This window comes from Lepus europaeus, chromosome 17 (assembly GCF_033115175.1).
Source record: "Lepus europaeus isolate LE1 chromosome 17, mLepTim1.pri, whole genome shotgun sequence".
Lineage (NCBI taxonomy): Eukaryota > Metazoa > Chordata > Mammalia > Lagomorpha > Leporidae > Lepus > Lepus europaeus.
This window is the reverse complement of record NC_084843.1, coordinates 34,788,344-34,812,801: the sequence shown is the minus strand read 5'-3', so window position 1 is coordinate 34,812,801 and position 24,458 is coordinate 34,788,344. Positions and strand designations below refer to the sequence as shown.

At 41.4% G+C, this 24,458-nt stretch overlaps 1 protein-coding gene across 1 annotated transcript in view; it reads right to left on the bottom strand.

The window, feature by feature from the left end:
* Positions 1-24,458, bottom strand: part of NOC3L (NOC3 like DNA replication regulator) — a 55,729-nt gene that overhangs the window by 4,378 nt on the left and 26,893 nt on the right. The window contains exons 11-19 of the mRNA XM_062214099.1: positions 12,878-13,009; positions 10,775-10,855; positions 10,362-10,462; positions 8,092-8,164; positions 7,945-8,008; positions 6,145-6,216; positions 5,605-5,786; positions 3,464-3,592; positions 3,044-3,141 (exon numbers count right to left, since the gene is read on the bottom strand). Of these exons, the coding sequence (XP_062070083.1) occupies positions 3,044-3,141; positions 3,464-3,592; positions 5,605-5,786; positions 6,145-6,216; positions 7,945-8,008; positions 8,092-8,164; positions 10,362-10,462; positions 10,775-10,855; positions 12,878-13,009 (932 nt within the window). The remainder of the gene's footprint in view (positions 1-3,043; positions 3,142-3,463; positions 3,593-5,604; positions 5,787-6,144; positions 6,217-7,944; positions 8,009-8,091; positions 8,165-10,361; positions 10,463-10,774; positions 10,856-12,877; positions 13,010-24,458) is intronic.

The window sequence follows — 24,458 nt, the reverse complement described above, 5'->3', positions numbered from 1 at the left end:
AACAAATCCTAGTTTCTCACATAATGTCAACACTATCCAACTAAACCCACCTCAGAGAAACCTTGTATACATTTTGAAATGTAGGCCTAGAAGACTCAGTGTGATCAAATCCCAACCCAACCACAGTCCCATGAACAATACACAATGAAGCCTGACTCAGTCACGGTACCAAAGGACTGAAGCATGGACTTCAGCTGCAACTCAACATTTCAGCTGCCGGCCTGGATGAAAAATAAGGAGGGGCCATTTAGGACAGAAAACATATCTATACCCATGGCATGCTAAACAATCCTTAATGATCTGGGGTTAGTTTCCATTCTCTTAAAAAGAGGGACAAAGAGGCCGGCACCGTGCTCAACAGGCTAATCCTCCTCCTTGCAGCGCTGGCACACCGGGTTCTAGTCCCGGTCGGGGCACCGGATCCTGTCCCGGTTGCCCCTCTTCCAGGCCAGCTCTCTGCTATGGCCCGGGAGTGCAGTGGAGGATGGCCCAAGTGCTTGGGCCCTGCACCCCATGGGAGGCCAGAAGAAGCACCTGGCTCCTGCCTTTGGATCAGCGCGGTGCGCCGGCCGCAGCGCACCGGCCACGGCGGCCATTGATAGGGTGAACCAACGGCAAAGGAAGACCTTTCTCTCTCTCTCTCACTGTCCACTCTGCCTGTCAAAAATAAAAAAAAATAAAAAAAATAAAATAAAAAAGAGGGACAAAGAATTGTTCTCCTTTTTCTCTGCTTTCAAAAAAACAAGGCTGGGGGGCGGGTGACAAGGTAAGGAGGGGGGCAGTTGGCAAGTGTGAAGGAAAGGGTTTATGGAAAACTGTCATGACTCATTTAGTGAGGGCAGCAGTTGACCACTGCCATCTAAAAATCTAAAAATGCAGTCAGTGTCACCAAATCTTGAGAAGAAATAAATGAATTTTAACCAAATTCTTACAATATTTAAAAGATAGTGGCTGGCGCCGTGGCTTAACAGGCTAATCCTCCGCCTTGCGGCGCCGGCACACCGGGTTCTAGTCCCGGTTGGGGCGCCGGACTCTATCCCAGTTGCTCCTCTTCCAGGCCAGCTCTCTGCTATGGCCCGGGAAGGCAGTGGAGGATGGCCCAAGTGCTTGGGCCCTGCACCCGCATGGAAGACCGGGAGAAGCACCTGGCTCCTGCCTTCGGATCAGCGAGATGTGCTAGCCGCAGCGGCCATTGGAGGGTGAACCAATGGCAAAAAGGAAGACCTTTCTGTCTGTCTGTCTCTCTCTCTCTCTCTCACTGTCCACTCTGCCTGTCAAAAAAAAAAAAAAAAAAAAAAAAAAAAAAAAAAAAAAGATAGCAACTAATTCAATCCTTGTACAAACTCTAAGAGGCAAAAACTATCAGCCTGGCCCATAGGTCACTGATTTAGGATCTCTGAATTGAAAAAGCAGTGGGCTTGTAAAGGAGAGAAATCTGCAGTGAAGAGGACAATGTTACTCCTGTGTGGTGGGCATTACAAAGTGCTATGGTTTGAATATGTGCCCTCCAAAACCCATGGCCAATGTGATGGTATGAAGAGTTAGGGCTTTAACAGGTGTCTAGGCCATAAGAGCTCCTCCCTTGTGAATGGGATTAAGGCCTTTATAAAAGAGGATTAAAGTATTGTCTTGTTTGCCCTTCGACCTTCTGTCACATGAAGTCATAGGTGCTTCATCCCCCCAGAGGATGGAGCACCAGGGTGCCATCCTGGAAGCATAGAGCAGCTTCCATCAGACAACAAAAACTGTTGTGGCCACCTTGTTCTTGAACTTTGCAGCCTCCAGAGCTGTAAGCAATAAACTTCTGTTCTTTATAGGGCCAGCATTGTAGTACAGTGGGTTGAACTAGCACCTGCAATGCCTGGATCCCAGGTGGGTACCAGTTTGAGTCCAGCTCCTTGTTAATGTGCCTGGGAAAGCAGCGGAGGATGGTCCAAGTCCTGGGGCCCCTGTAACCACGTAGGACATGGATACAGTTTCAGGCTACTGCTTTAGCCTGGTTCTGCCCTGGCCATTACTGTCATTAGGGAAGTGAAACAGCACGTGGAAGATATTTTTTGCCTCTTTCTCCTGCCTGCCCTCCCTCCCCCTCTTTTTCTGTAATTGTTATATTTCTTCCCTCTTATGAATAATTGAAGTATTTCCCAAATGATTTTGTAGGGGAGAGGAACATTTTTTTTCAACTTTTCCATACTTTCTAAAACTGTAAAAATAAAAAGCTGAGGAAAAAGGAGCTTCTTGGGTCAGGCATTGTGGTGCAGTGGGTTAAGCCACCTCTTAATGTCTGCATACTATATTGGAGCACTGTTCAAATCCCAGCTACTCCACTTCTGAACCAACTTCCTGCTAATACACCTGGGAAGGCAGAAGAGGATGACACAAGTACTAGACCTGCCACTCATATGGGACACTTGGATGGATTGCCAGTTCCTGGCTTCAGCCTGGCCCAGTCCTGGCTATTGCAGGCATTTGGAGAATGAACCAGCAAACAGAATATCCTATTCTCCCTCTCCTTCTGTTGATCTGTTCTTCAAATAAATGAATCTTTAAGAAAAGAAAGATATTTCTTTTAGGAAGACCCCTTTCCCTATCTGGAAGAACATAAGGTAGATGTAGGAAGAATCCATCCAAGCTTTTTGTAGGATGGGAAGCACTCCTGGGAAGGCCAAGGAAAGAAAGTGGTGCTCTTCTGGTGCCAATGTTCCAAGGCATCTCTTTTTCTCTCTCCTTATTTTCTCACTTTCTTGCCACAGCAGGACCATTCAAATTAAGAAAGTAAGTAAATACATAAATGGAAGCTCCCTTGGACTGGTGATTTATCTGCACATAAAGTAAATATGTGAAACTTTTCAAATACCACTTTTAAAAACAAAGGTTTTAAGTGATTACACAAAACTAACAAAATCACAGCACGTTTTTCTGTTTAGAATAAACAGGAGTATGAAGTGAGTTCATATTCAACTGGCACCTTGTATTTCATGGTCTATTACTTTACAAAGCAGAATTTTCACAGTCAATGGAAATACAGCAAAGGTGTCACTACCTTCGGCTCAGCTCAGGCCTAAGTGCTTCAGAGCCTTCAACAGGTGCTCCGGCAATCAGGTGTGCTGCAAATTTCTGCACTATGGGATGGTAATGTCTCTGAAGAGGGAACAGGACAAGCACAGTTTACAAAGGTCATTACTTTACAAAGATTTGTCATGGCAAAAATTTTCTTTAAAAAGCCATACACACACACACACACACGTATTTATTTGCCCCACAAAACTGTTACCATTTTCTGCTTTGAATTTTTCCTCAATGGATGAAAGAATAGAAGAGCAAAGTAAAAATGAGATATATTAATGTAATAATTTTTAAAAAGAAAAGGGGAAAAGGCAACCCAGAAAAATAAAGTTTAGGTATTGTGGAAATAACTATTTGTGGTTAAAAAAAAATAGGGGGAAAAAAAGGTTGCTCTTACCCGCAGTGCATGCAATTCCCAGAGAGCAGTGTTCTGAGCATTACAGTGTTCAGGTTCATCCAGCTCAGGGAGGAAAACTCCACTTCCTTGAGATTCATTGTCAAGCAACAGATCTGTTTTGGGAAAAGTCTGCAAAAGCGACAAACAAGAAGGTTAATTAGGGGCTGGCTTTGTTGCGTAATGGATTAAGAAAACTACCTGTAATGCCAAAATCTCAAATGGGTGCCGGTTCAAGTCCTGGCTGCTCCACTTCCGATCTACCTCCCTGCTAATGGCCTGGTAAAGAAGCAGAACATGGCCCAAGTGCCTGGGCCCCTGTATCCATCTGGGAGACCCAGATGAAGCTTCTGGCTTTGGCCTGGCCCAGCTCCGGCTGTTGCAGCCATTTAGGAAATGAACCAATGGACAAAAAACCTCTGTCTCTCCCTCCTTCTTTCAATTAAATACATCTTCTTAAAAAAGAAAGAATTAAGGCTGGTGCTGTGGTGGAGCAGGTAAAGCTGCCACCTTAAGCGCTGGCATCCCAGATGGGTTCCTGTTCCTGTACCAGCTGCTCCTCTTCGAATCCAGTTCACTGCTATGACCTGGAAAGCAGCAGAAGATGGCCCAAGTGCTTGGTCATTGCACCCCCACGGCAGACCCTGAGGAAGCTCTTGGCTCCTGACGGCTGGCTTCAGATCAGCTCAGCTCCGGTCATTGAAGCCATTTGGATTGTGAACCAGCAGATGGACAATCTTTCTCTCTGTATCTCCCTCTTTCTGTAACTTTGTCTATCAAACAAATAAATAAATAAATCTTAGAGAAAGAGAGAGAGAGAAATTAATCAAAATGAATACTGTTATTTAAAGAATGTTGAGGCAGGCATTGTGGAACAGTAGGTTAAGCTGAAGGTAGGGTTGCAGGCATCCCATATTGGTGTGCCTGTTGATGTCTTGACTACTCCACTTCCAATCTAGCTCCGTGCTATTGCCACTTGTAAAGCAGCAGAGGATGGTTTAAGTACTTGAGTTCCTGCCACCAAAGTGGGAGGCATTCCTCACCCCTACCTTCAGCCTTGCCCAAAACAAGCTATTGCAGGCATTTGGGCAGTTAACTAGTAGATGAAGTTATATCCTTCTTTCTGCCTTTCAAATAAATGTATCTTTTAAAAAAGATATTATTGGTCTGTATTTATATTTACATTTTAATTTATGGTTGTATAAGAGCTATAAGGCCCTGATAGAGCTCTTGGCTCCTGGTTTCAGCCTGGCTGTTGCAGCTGCCTGGGGTGTGAACTGGCAGATGGAGGATCTCTCCGTGACTCTTTCACATAAATAAATTTTTTGTTGTTTTTAACTTACGTGACCGGCAATGTAACAGAGAGACACACACACAGAGAGAAATCTTCCATCCACTGGTTCACTCTCCAGATAGCTGCAATTGCCAGGGCCAGGCCAGGCCGAAGCCAGGAGCACAGAGCTTCTTCCAGGTCTCTCACATTGGTGCAGGAGCCTAAGCACTCGGTTCATCCTCTGCTGCTCTCCAAGGCACATTAGCAGGGAGCTGGATTAGAAGGAAACAGCTAGATCTTGAACCAGCACCCATATGGGATGCTAGCATCACAGGCAGAGGCTTAACCTGCCATGCCACAAAAAATAAATCTTTAAGGAAAAAAGAAAGGGGGGTTTATATTATAAAACAAAAATTGTAAGATTATGTTTTATCTTGGCTTGCTTTGAATATAATTTACCTTCCAACCCTGCAATCCCACTTCTAAAGATCTTTCTTATAGAAATATTTGTGGGGCCAGCGCTGTGGCATACTGGATAAAGACACTGCCAGCAGAGCCAGCATCCATACGGGCTCTGATTCAGGTCCTGGCTGCTCCATTTCCAATCCAGCTATCTGCTAATGGCCAGGAAAAAGCAGCAGAAGATGGCCCAAATGTTTGGGCCTGAAACCAATGTGGGAGACCTCGATGATGCTCCTGGCTTCATCCTGGCTCAGCACTGGCCACTGCAGCCGTCTGGGGAATGAACCAACAGATGGAATATCTTTCTAACTCCGACTTTAATAAGTAAATCTTTAAAAAATAACAACAACAACAAAAAAGTCACTGCACCACTGAGAACTAAGCTCTGTCCATCTGTATTACTACTTACATGCATTAATATTCTGGTAGTAGCTAAAATGCCAATGCTTGAATTTGGAAGAACATGAAGAGCAAGGGTACAAAGGCGCTTGATGAAAGCCAGGGCTCGCTGTTGAGAAACTTGCTTTCTGCGCTTGGTTAGCATGATGTCAAGGCACTGGAGTACAATCTCTACACCTTCATTGGTAGCACCTGAAACAGCACACACATCCATCAGGGCTGTACTCTTTATTTCTGCATTATGCAACTTCACTTAACTTGAGAAAAACCCAAGATGAACTGCTGCACTAATCCTAAACCATTTTCCTAACCAATGAAGTAGTACTGGTGAACTACTAAAAGATGCAGTGGGCTATAGCTATTGCACCTCCAGTCAATTCTGAAAATTCTCTTTCCAAGTCTTAACCAGGTTAAATATATATTTATGGCACTGGGAAGCCAATATTTTATGTACCCATTCTTATTTCTCATCCATGATTGACTGTAATTCTAGACATAATATATTCTTAAGAGGCAAGTCTGTATTAAAGAAATATCTAAACATACATACCTGCATGTAACTTGAACAGTGTTTTGTAGAGATGTGTATAGAACTTCATTGGATCAATATTCAGAACATCACCTTTTAAATAATAATAAATACCAATTAGGTATGTTTACAGCCTCCAAAAATAAAGCAAACAAAACTTGACTGGGGGGTGGGGAAGGAAGGTGGGGGTACTATGGCATAGCAGGTAAGGCCTATGCCTGCAGTGATGGTATCCCATATGGGCACTAGTAAGAGTCCCAGCTGCTCTACTTCTGATCCAGCTCTCTGCTATGGCCTGGGAAAGCAGTAGAAGATGGCCCAAGTCCTTGGGACCCTGCACCCAAGTGGGAGACGCGGAAGAAGCTCCTGGCTCCTGGCTCCGGATGGGTGCAGCTCCCGCATTTGTGGCCATCTGGGGAGTGAACCAGCAGATGGAAGACCTCTCTCTGTCTCTGCAACTCTGCCCTTCAAAAAAAAAAAAAAAAAAAAAAAACAACACTCCTTGACTGGGGGGCAGCACTGTCCCATAGCAGGTAAAGCTGCCAGTTGCAGTGCTGGCATCCCATATGGGCGCCAGTTCTAGACCCAGCCACTCCACTTCTGATCCAGCTCTCTGCTATGGCCTGGGAAATAGTAGAAAACGGCCCAAGTCTTTGGGCCCCTGAACCCGTGTGGGAGACCCAGAAGAAATTCCTGGCTCCTGGCTTTGGATTGGCCCAGCTCCAGCTGTTGCAGCCATTTGGGGAGTGAACCAGAGGATGGACGATCTCTCTCTCTCTCTCTCTGCCTCTCCATAACCTTACCTTTCAAAATAAATAGTTTTTTTTTTTTTTTTCTTTTTTGACAGTGAGAGAGAGAGACAGAGAGAAAGGTCTTCCTTCCGTTGGTTCACCCCCCAAAATGGCCGTTACGGCCGGTGTGCTGCGCCAATCCAACGTCAGGAGCCAGGTGCTTCCTTCTGGTCTCCTATGCGGGTGCAGGGCCCAAGCACTTGGGCCATCCTCCACTGCCTTCCCAGGCCACAGCAGAGAGCTGGACTGGAAGAGAAGCAACCGGGGCAGAACTGGCGCCCCAACCTGGACTAGAACCCAGAGTGCCAGTGCTGCAGGCGGAGGATTAGCCTGTTAAGCCACGGCGCTGGCAATAAACAATTCTTTAAAAAAATAAAATTCATTGGGGAAATATCTTGCAGCTAGTGATGTGGCACAGCAGGTTAAGCCACGCTTATTGACTCTAGTATCTCCCCTGAGAGCATCAGCTAGAGACCCAACTATTCTGCCTCCAATCCAGCTCCCTGGTAATGCAGCAGAGAATGGCCCATAAATCTGGGTCCCTTCTACCCACCTGAACTACTGGCCTCAGCCTGGCCCAGACTTAGCTGTTTCAGCCATTTTTGGGAGTGAACCAGCAGATGGAAGATTTCTCTTTGCCTCTCCCTCTCTATAGCTCTATTTTAAAATAAATAATCTTAAAAAAAATATCTTGGGGGTGGCACTGTGGGATAATGGTGAAGCCATTGCCTGTAATGCTGACATCCCACATGGGCACTGGTTCACATCCCAGCTGCTCCACTTCCAAAACAGCTCCCTGCTAATGGCCTGGAAAAAGAAGCTGAAGATGGCCCAAGTGTCTGGGCCCCTGCCACCCATATAGGAGACCCATAAGAAGCTCCTGACTCCTGACTTCAGCCTCACTCAGCCCTGGCTGTTGCAGCAATCTAGGGAGTGAGCCAGTGGATAGACGATCTTTCTCTTTCTCTGTTAACTCTAACTTTCAAACAAATCAATCAATGTTTTTAAAAAAAAAAAAAAAAAAGCTTACCTTGCCCAGAAAGAATATGAAAAGCAGTCTGGACACAGTGCAGACTTTCTTGATAGCTCAGCTCCTTAAAAAAAAAAAAAAAATCATTAAAAATTATAATTACCATTAATATCTTTAAAAAGTAATTCAACAGTAAGAGTTACTTACACCAGACTCAATGAGAGTATGAAGAACTACTAATAAATCGTCAAAAAACTCGACATTTATAAGGTGAGCAAACCTAAAATCAAACAAAACTTCGTTATCAGAAATCCTGAAAGCAGAAATAAAGCAGATAAACACTGATTTTTGAATTTTTTAATGTTGTTTATTTCAGAATATTAGCTACGATAGAGGTAGTGGCAATTATCAATACTTTTCATTGATTCATTGGCTTGACAATTCACACACTGAACACTAGAATACACGAGACAGACTAAAATACATGAAACAGACTAAAAATACCACAAAATGACCTCTGCCCTGAGAAGGAAGTCATTGAGATCAAACAACCCTGAGCAAAGTTGATAATTTCTCCAGCACTACTCTAAGTCATACAGGAGGAGCCAGCAGCATCAGCTTCTAAGAAAATCAATGCTAAGAAGAGAGAAAAGAGGAAAGATTTTGCCATTCATAAAACTATGGACTATATGCTATGATAGCTGTAAAACGGAAATAGGGGCTAGGCATTAGACAAGGCATTAAGACACCTCTTAAAACAACTGCATCCATGGGAGAGCCCAGGTTTGAGTCCCATCTCTGCTTCCAATTCTAACTTCCCTGCAAATGTAGGTCCTGGGAGGCAGCAAGAGATGTCTCAAGTAGTTGAGTCTCTGCCACCCAACCTGTTTTGGAGCATTTGATAGGAGATGAATCAGTGAATGGAAGGTGTCTCTCTTTTGGTCTTTCAAAATAAATTTTTTTTAATGAAATAATACTAGAACTGGTATCTAGTTTAGGCTCTGCTCTTAATTATCTAAGTGATACCCAAAAAGTTACGAGTGCCCTGGGTTTCTATTTCTAGAAATAATGGAGAGTACTAACAGAATTAAAGAGAAATGATATTTCGGGCTACTAAATGTGAATATTCCATTTAATATATCAGATACTGAGTAGATTGAAGTCAGAATACCATTCAATATTTGTGAAGTCTTTGACCCTATGTAAATCTTAGAAAAAGACCTTAGGAATAACATATTCAGCACTAGCAACTGCACTAGCAGTTGTAGCCATTTGGAGAGTGAACCAGGGGATGGAAGATCTTTCTGTCTCTCCTTTTCTCTAACTCTGCCTTCCAAATAAATTAATCAATTAAAAAAAAAAGAAAGAGAGAGAGAGAAAGAATATACAAAGACCTCTGTCAGCAGGAATAGATTATGTAGGACTAGAGAAATGATGTATAAGTTGGATTAAAATAGATGACTGGCATGAGCCACTCAAAGTGTGATGGTAGATAATCAACATAAGTAAAAAGAACCAAGAACTGAGAGATGAGCCTTAAGACTTACAAATGTCTAGCATTTACTAAAGCACAAGGAAAGAATTAGTGAAGATCTTAAAATACAAGTTTTTGTAGGATCGGTGCTGTGGCGCAGTAGGTTAACACTCCACCTGTGGCTCCAGCATCCCATATGGGCACCAGTTCTAGCCCTGACTGATCCTCTTCCAATCCAGCTCTCTGCTATGACCTGGGAAAGCAGTAGAAGGCCCAAGTGCCTGGGCCCCTGCACCCAAGTTGAAGACCCGGAGGAAGCTGCTGGCTCCTGGCTTCAGATCAGCATTGCTCCGGCTGTTGAGGCCATTTGGGGAATGACCAATGGAAGGCAGACCATTCTCTGTCACTCCCTCTCACTATCTGTAACTCTACCTCTCAAATAAATAAAATTTTTTTAAAAAAAGAAAGTTACCCCCCCCCCTTTAAAAAAAAAAAAAAAGATCTATTCATTTATTTGAAAGGCAGAGTTATAAAGAAGCAGAGGCAGTGAGAGAGGTCCTCCATCCACTGGCTCACTCCCCAGATGGCCACAACGGCTGGAGCTACAGCCATCCAAAGCCAGGAATCAGGAGCTTCCTCCGGGTCTCCCACCCAAGTGCAGGTGCACAAGGATGTGGGCCATCCTCCACTGCTTTCCCAGGCCATAGCAAAGAGCTGGATCAGAAGTAGAGCAGCTGGGACTCTTACTAGTGTCCATATGGGATGCCATCACTGCAGGTAGCGGCCCCACCCACCACACCACAGCGCCGGCCCCTCAAAATACAAGTTTTGAGATGAGAAAACCAAGAGTCCATTGCTGTAAACAGATTCAACGTGGCTGACAAAAAAGGAAGCAGAATTGAGGACACTGGCTCATCATCAATGAATTTTGTCAAATTCATGATTACTTTGGTCTTATTTATTTAGTTAGAATCCAAAAGGTTTTAACCTACACAGCCCTTACTTGGCAAGACCTTCTAGAACTGCTGGCAGGAGAGGTGACCTCTGTGCCTTCTTCAATATTCTGAAGTAGGTTACAAACACAATATTCAGAGTTTCTGTGTGCTGGAAGATAAAACAGACAAAACAACATTAGCATAATATGGTATGCTTTCTCTTGAGTTAAATCTATGACTTTCAAAGCTCAACCTTCCCTTCTCTTTTCCTTACCACCCTTCCCTGCAATTCAGTACTAGGAATTTTAACAGAATGAAAACACACATCCAATAATTTCATAAAACTAGCACTGATCACATCATGGTTTCTTGTATATTATAAAATTCACATATCTAAGTCTCATGAAGTAAACCAAAGTTATACAATAGATTTATTAAAATCCTTACTGTTTAAAGCGTAATAGAATGTGAAACTGCCTACCAGTTTAAGTTTCTTTTCAGTACTCTCTGAAGCTTCCGCCTCCAGAAGCTCCCGCTCTAGTTTCTCTTCTGCTTTCTTCCACTGAAAATAGATTAGAGGAGAAAAAAAAGGAAGAGTACATTCCACTACATGAAAATAGCAGAATATGTATATGTTATAAACAATCCACATACAATACCTACAAGTTATCTATAAATGTGAATATAAGCAAAAATAAAAAAAGAAGTATACAAACCAAATTCAAGTGGCAGTTGCCTCCTGGGAGGAAGGCAGGAAAAAGAGATCAGAAAGAGAAACAAAGGTGATTCCCACCCTCTTATCAGTGGTTTCTTTCTTTACAAGGGCAAAATTGAAGTAAGTCTATTAATATCTTCTCATTCTGAATGGTGGATATATGGGATATGCTATCATTTTCTACAACTTCAATTTAAATTTTTCAAAGAAGATTCAAGAGAAAAGGAAGAACATGCTAAGCCTCAAAATAATTCCTAAAGTTAAAATAATCTATAACATGGATGTCAGGCATCAACAACACTTCCAAGGCCAGCACTGAGGGTACAGCAGGTTAGGCCATCACTTGCTATGTCATCTATCCATATCAGAACACCAGCTTGGGGCCAGTGCTGTAGCACAGTAGGTTAAGCCTCCATCTGTGGCACAGGCATCCCATAAGGGTGCTAGCTTGAGTCCCAGATGCTCCACTTCTGATCCAGCTCCCTGTTGATGGTCTGAGAAAGTAGTGAAAGATGACCCAACTACTTGGGGCCCTGTACCCACGTGGGAGACCTGAAAGCAGTTCCTGGCCCCTACTTGCAGACTGGTCCAGCTCCAGTCTTTGTGGCCATTTGGAAAGTGAACCAGTGACTGGAAGACCTCTTTCTCTGTCTCTCCCTCTGTCTGTCTGTAACTCTCTCAAAAAAATAAATAAAAACAGAGTCACATTTACAATGAATGAAACAAGACCTTAAATAGAAATTCAGTAAAACACTTGTTTCTCCAACTTCTTAACCCTATAAGAGTAGTGAACAATGGTTGCTAAACTGAACTTTTGAAGAGTGAACCAGTGAACAGGGGCTTTCTCTGTTGCCTCTGTCTCTGTTCTATCTACCTCCCAAATAACAAAAAAAAAAAAATTTAAGTTCCAGCTGTTCTTATTTAATTTTTGTCCTCTCGACCATGGCTATGTATGTGCTATACCCAACAGATACATACATTAGAATGGCAGGTATAAATAATTAAGCTATTTACCTTCATTTGTTTATTTTTTTCATTTACTTTTTATTTTTTATTTATTTTTTGACGGGCAGAGGGGATAATGAGAGAGAGACAGAGAGAAAGGTCTTCCTTTTTCTGTTGGTTCACACCGCAATGGCCGCTGTGGCCGGCGCACTGCGACCAGCGCACCACTGATCCAAAGCCAGGAGCCAGGTGCTTCTCCTGGTCTCCCATGCGGGCGCAGGGCCCAAGCACTTGGGCCATCCTCCACTGCACTCTCGGGCCACAGCAGAAAGCTGTACTGGAAGAGGAGTAAACAGGACAGACTCCAGAGCCCCAACCGGGACTAGAACCTGGGGTGCCGGCACCACAGGCAGAGGATTAGCCTATTGAGCCGTGGCGCCGGCCTACCTTCATTTGTTTATAACTATTATCTTTTTGACAATTTTTGACAATTTTTGACAATTTTTGACAATTCTGCCATGTTTTCTAAAACTTAAAATACTCAAAAACAGATATTCTGGAAATTATTTTTTCAGTTTTAAATAAATTTGAAGGGCCAGTGCCTGCATCTCATAGGGGTACACGTTTGAGTTTCAGCTGCCCCACTTTCATCCAACACCCAGCAAATGCGCCTGGGAAAGCAGTGGAAGATGGCCCAAGTCCTTGGGTCCCTGCACCCACATGGGGGACCCTGAAGAAGCTCCTCATTTCGGATTGGCTTAGCTCTGGACATTGTGGCCATTTGGGAAGTGAACCAGCAGATAAAAGATTCAAAATTTTCATTTTTATGACTTAACTATGAATTTTTACCGGTGCCAATATTATGATTTTAGCCAAGATTCAATAAAACAAACAACATTTAACAAAAAAGGAAATAAATCAAACCTTTCTCTGCATTCGTGATAGAGTTTTTCTCTTTTCCTTGAAAGTCATGAACTTTTTTGGTTTATTAATGTCCTCAGTATCTTTCTTCACTTCTACTTCCTTGATTCTTAGGCACAAAAATGTTTTTAACATCTAATATTGAAAAAAATGCAAATATATAGTTTAATATTTACATTACCATCAAAAATGGCATATAAAAATGCTTTTCACAATGTTATATTCTTCATTTACATATACAAAAACTTTGAAACTTTTTATCATATTTTAACAAAGTCCTATTTTTCTTAATCATATTCAGCAATTTATGTCTATGAAAGGACAATAAGATTTGGCTACAAACAAAAAACAAAAAACAAACCTTCTTTGGAGTTTAATGGATATAAGGAAGACAGAACACATTATCTGCTGCTGGTGAGTAGAATTATGAAGAGGGGCCAGGACTGTGGCATGACAGGTTAAGCCACCACCTGTAATGTCATGGATTTGATTCCTAGCTTCTCCGCTTCCAATCTAGTTCCCTGAGGATGGGCCTTGGAAAGCAGTGGAGGATGGCCCAAGTCCTTGGGCCCTTGTACCCTCCTGGGAGACCTGGAAGAAGCTCTGGACTCCTGGCTTTGGCCTTGCCCAGCTACAGCCATGTGGCCAGCTGGGAGTGAACCAGTAGATGGAAGATATCTCTAACTCTGCCTTTCGAATAAATGAAACAATCATTAAAAAAAGAACTATGAAGAGTACATAGGCCAGGAAAAGGTTTCACCACTATGGAGGAGATATCAATTAAGATACTTTTAATCTAGCTTTAATTTATCAAATTTAAAACTCTCCAAGGATCCAAGATGGCTGAGCAGTGAGAGCCACACTGGCCTCAGCCACCAAAAGTTAACAGGGATTGGATTAAGAAGGTGGAACAGGGAGGGAATTTACTGTTCTACTGTAGGAGAAGTTTAAAAAATTGGAGAGTACAATCAGGGAAAGAGCTAGGGAAAAATGGCAGAGGAAACTCCATTCAAATTAGAGGGACACTGTGGACAACTTGGAGGGTGTGGACATGCAAAACTAGACCCCAACAGCCAAGAACGTCAGCACCAGCACTGGAATGAGGTGAGACCAGTCTGCAGCAGCCTAAGGCACTGGCGATAAAGCTCCGGGAAGAGCCTGGAGGAAATCTGCCTCTAAGTCCCATGGGGGATAGTGTACCTACCAAACTAGAGGAGAAAAAAAAAAGGGTAGGGGGCAGGTTTCTCTCTCCATAGCCCTGCAATAGCATTCTCTAACAAGCCAATAGAGGGCAGGTGTCATTTATGACACACGTAACACCTGTGCCAGTTCACATCCAAACAACCAGCAACCAGCTGAGTGGAGACATCTGAGTATGGTGGGGAGAACAAACAACAGGCCGGGTACTTGTGACTACAGGAGGCTATGTGGGAGGGCTCAGGGTATGGCTGGAACTTTGGGCAGTCACTGTGGGAGGCTCCATATGCTCAAGGTTCCCTGATTCCCTGGTGATGGTCACTGCTGCGGAATCTGTACTTACACAGAGATATTATACCCACTGGGATTAGTGCCCCAGCACTGGTCTCCATTGAGAGGAGGTGAGCTAAGTCTATGGCAACAGAGCAGAATAAACCTACCCTCTGATTAAAAAAAAAAAAGAGAGAGATTTTACCACACCCTTCACCCAGGTAAACTGAACAGAGCTCCCTGCCTACACAGACCACACGCCTTTAGGTGTTCACTCCAGCAATCCACAGAGGCATAGTCAAAAGATAAAAGGCACCACAGGGAAAAAACAAAGAAATCAACAGTATTTCCACAAATGCCAAATAATGAATGTAGCAACTCAAGAAACAAGAATAAAGACGACAACATGACAACATGATGCCCCCAAAATAACACAATACTTCAATACTACATATAAAGATGAAGATATTGTAGAAAAGCTAGATATGGAATTTAAAAAAGTGTACAAACTAAAGAAATTTGTACATGACATGAAAGAATTTCTCCCACAAAATTAAGATCTTAAAGAGAAATCAAAATGAAATCTTGGAAACAAAGAATTCAATAGAATAAAAAATGCAACAGAAAGCCTTAACAGCAGAATTGGTGAAGTTGATGAAAGAATACCTGACTTTGAAGACAAAGCACAGGAAATTATACAGTCCGACGAAAAACAAGAAACTGGAAAACTAAAAATCACTGTTAGGAATCTATAGGGTACTATCAAACAAACCAACATATGGGTCCTAGGAGCACCTGAAGGGATGAAAAGAGAGAAAGGATTAGAAGGCCTTTTTGTGAAATAATAAAAGAAAACTTCTCTAACTTGGAGAAATAAAGGGACATCCAATTACAGGAAGCACATAGCATTCCTAATAGACATGACCAGAAAAGATACTCAACATAACATACTGTAGTTAAACTCTCCGCAGTAAAACATAAAGAAAACATTCTAAAATGTACACAAGAGAAACACCAGATTACTTTCAGAAGACCTCCAATCAGATTCACAGTGGACTTCTCATCAGACCTCTTCAGGCTAGGACAGAATGGCAAGATATATTACAATCTCAAGTGAAAAAAACTATCAACCCAGAAAACTACACCCTGAAAAGCTCTCATTCATGAATGACAGTGAAATAAAGACCTTTCAAAGAATCTGTCACTACCTGCTCAGCCCTACGAAAGATGCTCAAGGATGTGCAATACACAGAAACATAGAAGCACGTAAATCACTAAAAAAGAATGTAAGGCAGAAAATCTCTCAGTGAAAGTACAAAAGAAATTCAAATTAAACAACAGGAATATTTATGGAAAATGGCAGGGCAAAATCTTTACTTATCAATAGGCACCTTGAATGTAAAAGGCCTAACTCTCCAGTTAAAACACACAATGATTGAATGGATTAAAAAACAAATCCCATCTATTTGCTGCCTACAAGAAGCACATCTCACCAACAAAGTTGCAGACAGACTGAAAATGAAAGGATGGAAAAAGATATTCCATGCCAACAGAAACCAAAAAAGAGCTGGTGTAGCCATGCAAACATCAGACAAAATAGACTTTAACACAAAAACTGTTAAGAGAGACAAAGAAGGACACTATGTAATGACTAAGGGTTCAATTCAACAGGTGATGTAACTATTATAAACAAGATACACACCTAATTACAAAGCACCTGACTAAAAGCAATGTCAAGGGATCTAAAGAGAGACACAGACTCCAATACAATAGTAATGAGGAACTTCAATACTCCACTTTCAGCAATGGACAGATCAACAAAACAGAAAATCAGCAAGGAAACAACAAAGTAAATCGACACCAGAGACCAAATGGACCTAACAGATATCTACAGAACTTTTCATCTGATAGTTGTAGAATACACATTCTTCTCAGCAGTGCATGGTACTTTCTCTAGGATGGACACATACCAGGCTATGTCACAATTCTCAGCAAATTTAAAAAAAACTGAAATCATACCATGCATCTTCTTGGACCACATGGAATGAAGCTTGAAATCAACAACTCAAGAACCTCTAGAACATATGCAAACACATGGAGACTGGAAAACATGCTCCTGAATGAACAGTGGGCCATAGAAGAAATCAAAAAATTTCTGGAAACAAATGAAGATGACAATACAACATATCAAAACTTATGGGATACAGCAAAAGCAGTGTTAAGAGCAAAGTTTATAGCAATTGGTGCCTACATCAAAAAATTGAAAAGGCACCAAATAAACGAGCTACCAATTCATCTCAAGGACATAGAAAAACAACAGCAAACCAAATCCAAACCAAAAAAAAAAAAAAAATACAAATTATCAGCAAAATAAAGAACTTGTTTTTTGAAAAAAATAAACAAAACTGACACACCACTGGCCCAACAAACCAAAAGAACAAAGACAAAATTAATAAAATCAGAGATAAAAAGGAAATGTAACTGCAACCACAGGGCCGGCACTCCACCAGACATTTAAAAAAGAACTAACTCCAATTCTTCTCAAGCTATTCAAAACAATTGAAAGAAAGGGAATCCTCCCAAATTCTATGAAACAAAAATCACTTTAATTCCTAAACCTTAAAAGGATACAACATAGAAAGAGAACTGCAAACTAATTTCCCTGATGAACACAGACGCAAAAATCCTCAACAAAATTCTAGCCAATTGAATCCAACAACACATCAGAAAGATCATTCACCTCAACCAAGTGGGATTTATCCGTGGTATGGATGCATAGTTCAACATTCAAAATCAATCAATGTGATAATGTGATACATCACATTAACAAATTTAAGAACAAAAATGATACGATTAAATCAGTAGATGCGGAGGAAACATTTGAGAAAATACAACAGCCTTTCATGATGAAAACTCTTAGTAAATTGGGTATAGAAGTAATATTCCTCAACACAATCAAGGCAATTTATGACAAATGCACAGCCAGAGTCCTTCTGAATGGAGAAAAGTTGGAAGCATCCCCAACAAGATACAGAACCAGAAAAGCGTGCCAACTCTCACCACTGTTGTCCAATATACTCCTGGAAGTTTTAGCCAGAACCATTAGGTAAGACAAAGGAATCAAACGGATACAAATTGGGAAGGAAGTCAACTATCCCTATTTGCAGATGACACGATTCTATATATAGGGAATCACAAAGACTCCAATAAGAGAGTATTGGCACTCATAGAAGAGTGTGATAAAGTATCAGGATATAAAATAACACACACAAATCAATAGCCTTTGAATACACAGACAATGCAAAGGCTAACAGAGCATTTCTAAGATTAAGATCAATCCCATTCACAATAGCTACAAAAAAAATCAAATATGTTGGAATAAATTTAAGGATGTCAAAGATCTCTATGATGAGAATTACAAAACATTAAAGAAAGAAATGAAAGTTACAAAAAAATGGAAAAATCTTCCATGGTCATGAATTGGGAGAATAAATACCATCAAAATGTCCATAATTCCCAAAGCAAAATACAGATTCAATGCGATATCAATCAAAATACCAAAGATATCTTCTCAGATATATAAAAAAAAAAAGGTCCTGAAATTCATATGGAAAAACAGCTAGGACAATCTTATACAACAAAAACAAAGCCGGAAGCCTCACAGTACCAAATTTCAAGACATACTATAGGGCAGTTTCAATCAAAACAGTCTGGTACTGGCTCAAAAACAGATGGACAGACCAATGGAACAGAATAGAAACTCCAGAAATCAATACAAGCATCTACAACCAACTTCTCTTTGACAATGGATCTAATAACAATCTGTAGATGAAGGAAAGAGTCTTCAACAAATGGTGCTGGGAGCCGGCGCCATGGCTCAACAGGCTAATCCTCCGCCTTGCGGCGCCGGCACACCGGGTTCTAGTCCCGGTTGGGGCGCCGGACTCTATCCCAGTTGCTCCTCTTCCAGGCCAGCTCTCTGCTATGGCCCGGGAAGGCAGTGGAGGATGGCCCAAGTGCTTGGGCCCTGCACCCGCATGGGAGACCAGGAGAAGTACCTGGCTCCTGGCTTTGGATTGGCGCAGAACACCAGCCACAGCGCGCCGGGCATAGTGGCCACTTGGTATGAGCCAATGGAAAAAGGAAGACCTTTCTCTCTGTCTCTCCCTCTCTCTCTAAACTGCCAGTCAAAAAAAAAAAAAAAAAACACACAGACACACAAATGCCCTGTGGTGTGGTTAGTTTCCATTTTAATTTTTGTTTCAGTTTCTGAGTTTTTTTTTTTTTTTGACAGACAGAAAGGTCTTCCTTTGCCATTGGTTCACCCTCCAATGGCCACCGTGGCTGGCGCGCTGCGGCCGGTGCACCACGCTGATCCGAAGCCAGGAGCCAGGTGCTTCTCCCGGTCTCCCATGGGGTGCAGGGCCCAAGTACTTGGGCCATCCTCCACTGCACTCCCGGGCCATAGCAGAGAGCTGGCCTGGAAGAGGGGCAACCGGGACAGAATCCAGTGCCCCGACCGGGACTAGAACCCGGTGTGCTGGCGCCGCAAGGTGGAGGATCAGCCTACTGAGCCACGGCGCCAGCCCAGTTTATGAGTATTTTAATATCAGATGAAGATGAACTTCCACATAGTTTTTTTCAAATCTGCATTGCTAGATAGAGCCTGAAGACTAATTCTCTGTTTCAACATATTTTACTGCAGGTCTATGTGGTGAGTAGCAGAGGCTATCAGCATTTTAAATTGTTTTGTAATTGATTTGGAAGAGCAAATATAATTAAACACAGACACCATTAGGGAATTTAACTACAATGTGTTTTTGAAATACACATGGACCTTCTACAGTAACACAAAGTGCACAGTGATTGTAGCTGTCCCTTACAATATAGAATCTGCCTTTTGCACAGGGAATATAATAAGAAACTTCAAACAGATCAAATGAAGTTTCTAGTTCTATAAGATTTTATAATCTATTGGGTTATATAAGCAAACCACTTTAGCTGGGCTCTGTCAGGGGCTTGCCTGGATTTGCAGCCTTACTATATGCAATCTGGGGAATGAATGGGTACAGGATTTCTTATGTATTCACAAGTCCATTAGTGACTAGTTCAAGTCTGTTGAAGAATGAATGTTTAAGATGGCATTTAGTACATGTTAAAGATCTTGGTAACTGTCTTGGGCACATCTTTGCAACAATAAGACCATTTTAAGTATGGTCTAGACATATTCTTTGCTAGCTTTTTCTCCCATTTTTGATGACACTGATATACAACGGCAGAACCTCTTGAGTATTCTGGTGGGGGGGGGGATGAGAGAATGTGTATATTTATATGGATGTGCATGTAGCCAAGCTTTCCTAGAACATTGACTAGATACTTCAAGTTTCTGGTTTTAAAGCGATTGCTATCAGACTGTGATCTCATATGCCAAACTTTAATCTGCTTTTATGATTTCAGGCTAATGATATGAAAGTCCTAAGCGGATTTCATATTAAGAATGTATACACAAATTTAACTATAATGGTGGTAAACATGCTACTATAATTTATTTTCTATATTCTAGACAATGTTATTCATTTAGAATAAGGTATATTTTTAGAATAAAATTTGTAAGCATTATAAAATCTTTAGTAAGTTATAAGGTCTATGATGTGTTTAAAAACTGCCGTTAAAAGCAAGATACATTAAATATGTAATTATCAAAAAAAAAAAAAAAAGGATCTCTACATCATATGGAAACACATGGAGAATGAACAACATGCTCATGAATGAACAGTGGGTCATAGAAGAAACCAAAAGAGAAATTAAAAAATTTCTGGAAACAAAAGATAATATAACATATCAAAATTTGTGGGATACAGCAATAGCAGTGTTAACAGCAAAGTTTATAGCAATAGGTGCCTACATCAATACACTGGAAATGCACCAAATACATGAACTATCTATGCACCTTAAGGATCTAGGGAAAAAAAAAAAAAAAGCAAACCAAACCCAAAAGCAGTAGAAGGAAAGAAATAATTAAAATTGGAGAAGAAACCAACAAAATTAAAACCAAAAAAAACCAATACAAAAGATCAGCGAAACAAAGAGTTGGTTTTTGGGAAAAAAAAAAAAAACTGACATACCACTGGCCCAACTAACCAAAAAAGGAGAGAAGACCCAAATCAATAAAATTAGAGATGAAAAAGGAAATGTAACAACAGACATCACAGAAATAAAAAGAATCATCAGAAATTACCACAAAAAGCTGTATGCCAACAAACTCAGAAACCCAGAAGAAATGGACAAATTCCTGGAGACAGATAACCTACCTCAATTGAGCAATGAAATCATAGAAAACCTAAACAGACGCATAACCAAGACAAACTCAATCAGCAATAAAAGCCCACCCAACAAAGAAAAACCCAGGACATTTAAAGAACTAACTCAATTCTTCTCAAGCTATTCAAAATAACTGAAAGAGGGAATTCTCCCTACTTCGCTTCATGAAGCCAGTATCACCTTAATTCTTAAATCTGGAAAAGACACAACACAGAAAGAGAACTACAGACCACTTCACTTGATGAACATAGACGCAAAAATCCTCAACAAAATTCTGGCCAATCGAATTCAACAACACATCAGAAAGATCATTCACCCAGACCAAATGGGATTTATCCCTCGTATGCAAGGATGGTACACCATTCACAAATCAATGTGATACAACACATTAACAAATTGAAGAACAAAAACCATATGATTATCTCAATAGATGCAGTGAAAGCATTTGAGAAAATACAACACCCTTTCATGATGAAAACTCTAAGCAAATTGAGTCTAGAAGGAACATTCCTCAACATAACTAAGGTAATTTATGACAAACACATGGCCAACGTCCTATTGAAGGGGGAAAAGCTGGAAGCATCCCCACTAATATCCAGAACCAGACAAGGATGCCCACTCTCACCACTGCTATTCAATACAGTCCAGGAAGTTTTAGCCAGAGCCATCAGACAAGAATAAAAGAAGTCAAAGGATTCAGATCAGTAAGGATGAAGTCAAACTATTTTTATTTGCAGATGATATGGTTATATATAGAGAGAGGACCCGAAATACTCCACTAGGAGACTACTAGAACTCGTAAGAGTTTGGTAAAATAGCAGGATATAAAATCAACACACACACACACACACACACAAACCAGCCTTTTGTATACACAAACAATGTCATGACTGAGAACTTCTTTATAAATCTTTATTTATAAATCTTTATTTGGTTCACTCCCCAGTTGGCCCCAATGACCGGAGCTGTGCCAATCCAAAGCCAAAGCCAGTAGCCAGGAATGTCCTCCAGGTCTCCCACACGGGTACAGGGGCCCAACGACTAGGGCCATCTTCTACTGCTTTCCCAGGCTATAGCAGAGAGCTGGACTGGAAGTGGAGCAGTCAAGACTCAAACTGGCGCCCATATGGAATTCCGACACTGAGGTGGTGGCTTTACTGCTACGCTACAGCAACAGCCCCAGTAAAGAACTTCTAAGCTCAATCCCATTCAAAACAGCTACAAAAATATTAAATACCTTGGAATAAATTTAACCAAGGTCAAAGATCTCTACAAGAATTATAAAACTTTAAAGAAAGAAAAAGAAAAAATGGAAAAAACTTCCATGTTCATGGATCAGAAGAATCAATATTATCAAAATGTCCATTCTTCTGAAAATAATTTATAGATTCAATGCAATACCAATCAAAATATGACAGACATTCTTCTCAGATCTAGAAAAAATTATGCTGAAATTAGTTTGGAAACAAGAGACCTTGGATAGCTAAAGCAATCTTATACAATAAAAATAAAGCCAGAAGCATCAAAATACCAGATTTCAAGACATACTACAGGGCAATTATAATCAAAACAACCTGCTACAAAAACAGATAGCCCAATGGAAGAGAACAGAGACTCCAGAAATCAATACAAGCACCGACAACCAACTTATACTCGACCAAAGAGCTAAAACCATTCCCTGGACCAAGGACAGTCTCTTCAACAAATGGTGCTGGGAAAACTGGATTTCCACATGCAGAAATATGAAGCAGGACCACTGCATTACACCTTATACAAAAATCCATTCAAAATGGATTAAAGATCTAAATCTACAACCCAATAACATCAAACTACTAGAGAGCACTGGGGAAACCCTGCAAGACGTCGGCATAGGCAAAGAGTTCCTGGAAAACACCCTAGAGGCACAGGCAATAAAAACCAAAATTAACAAGTTGGATTACATCAAATTTAAAAGCTTCTGTACAGGCCGGCGCCGTGGCTTAACAGGCTAATCCTCCGCCTTGTGGCACCAGCACACCGGGTTCTAGTCCCGGTTGGGGCGCTGGATTCTATCCCAGTTGCCCCTCTTCCAGGCCAGCTCTCTGCTATGGCCCGGGAAGGCAGTGGAGGATGGCCCAAGTGCTTGGGCCCTGCACCCGCATGGGAGACCAGGAAAAACACCTGGCTCGTGCCTTCGGATCAGCGAGATGCGCCGGCCGCAGCGGCCATTGGAGGGTGAACCAATGGCAAAAAGGAAGACCTTTCTCTCTGTCTCTCTCTCTCACTATCCACTCTGCCTGTCAAATAAATAAATAAAAGTTTCTGTACAGCAAAAGAAACAGTAAAGAGGCAAACTGAATGGGAGAAATTATTTGCAAACCATGTAACGGATATAGGATTAATAACCAGAATATATAAAATGATCAAAAAAACTTATTTGGGGAGTGAACCAACGGAAGGAAGACCTTTCTCTCTCTCTCTCTTTCTAACTGTGTCAAAAAAAAAAAAAAAAAAAGAGCAAAGCAAACAACTCAGTCAAGAAGTGGGCAATGAACTTAGACATTTCACAAAAGAGGAAATCCAAATGGTCTATAGACACATGAAAAAATGCTCAGGATCACTAGCCATCAGGGAGATGCAAATCAAAACCACAATGAGATTTCACCTCACCCTAGTTAGAATGGCTTTCATACAGAAATCTAAAAACAACAAATGCTGGTGAGGATGTGGGGGAAAAGGTAGCTTAATCCATTGTTGGTGGGAATGCAAACTGATAAAAACCACTATGGGCCAGTGCCGTGGCTCAATGGGCTAATCCTCCGCCTTGCGGTGCTGGCACACCGGGTTCTAGTCCCGGTCAGGGCACCGGATTCTGTTCCGGTTGCCCCTCTTTCAGGCCAGCTCTCTGCTATAGCCCGGGAGTGCAGTGGAGGATGGCCCAAGTGCTTGGGCCCTGCACCCCATGGGAGACCAGGAGAAGCACCTGGCTCCTGCCTTCGGATCAGCGTGATGCGCCGGCCACAGCGTGCCTACCGCGGCGGCCATTGGAGGGTGAACCAACAGCAATAGGAAGACCTTTCTCTCTGTCTGTCTCTCTCACTGTCCACTCTGCCTGTCAAAAAAAAAAAAAAAAAAAAAAAAAGACCACTATGGAAGACAGATTGGAGATACCTCAGAAATCTGAATCTAGTCCTACCATACGAGCCAGCCATCGCACTCATGGGAATTTACCCAAAGGAAATGAAATCAACAAATAGAAGAGTCATCTGCACCTCCATGTTTATTGCAGTTCAATTTACAATAGCTAAGACATGGAATCAACCTAAACACCCATCAACAGAAGACTGGATAAAGAAACTATGGGATATGTACTCTATGGACTATTACACAGCAGTTAAAAAATGAAATCCAGTCATTTGCAACTAAATGGATCAATCTGGAAATCATACTTGGTGAAATAAGCCAGTCCCAAAGGGACAAATATCATATGTTCTCCCTGATCTGTGAAAACTAACAGAGCACCTAAAAAGTAACTTGTAGAAGTGAAACTGATACTACAAGAAGCATTACTTGAACAGCCCTTGTCTTTGACTGTTGAGGAATAGTTTATTATTTTATATTTTTCTATTTATTCTTTTTTTCTCTACTTAATACTATTTATTGAACTTTAAACATAGAATTAATCATAAGTGTATTAAGTCAATTTAAAATAGATCCCAGTTAAAAAAATAAGAATGGAAATGAAAGAGAGAGGAGCTGTAGAGTTCACCACACATTCCCACACTTACCCCTAAGGGTGAAGCTAAAAACGTGACAT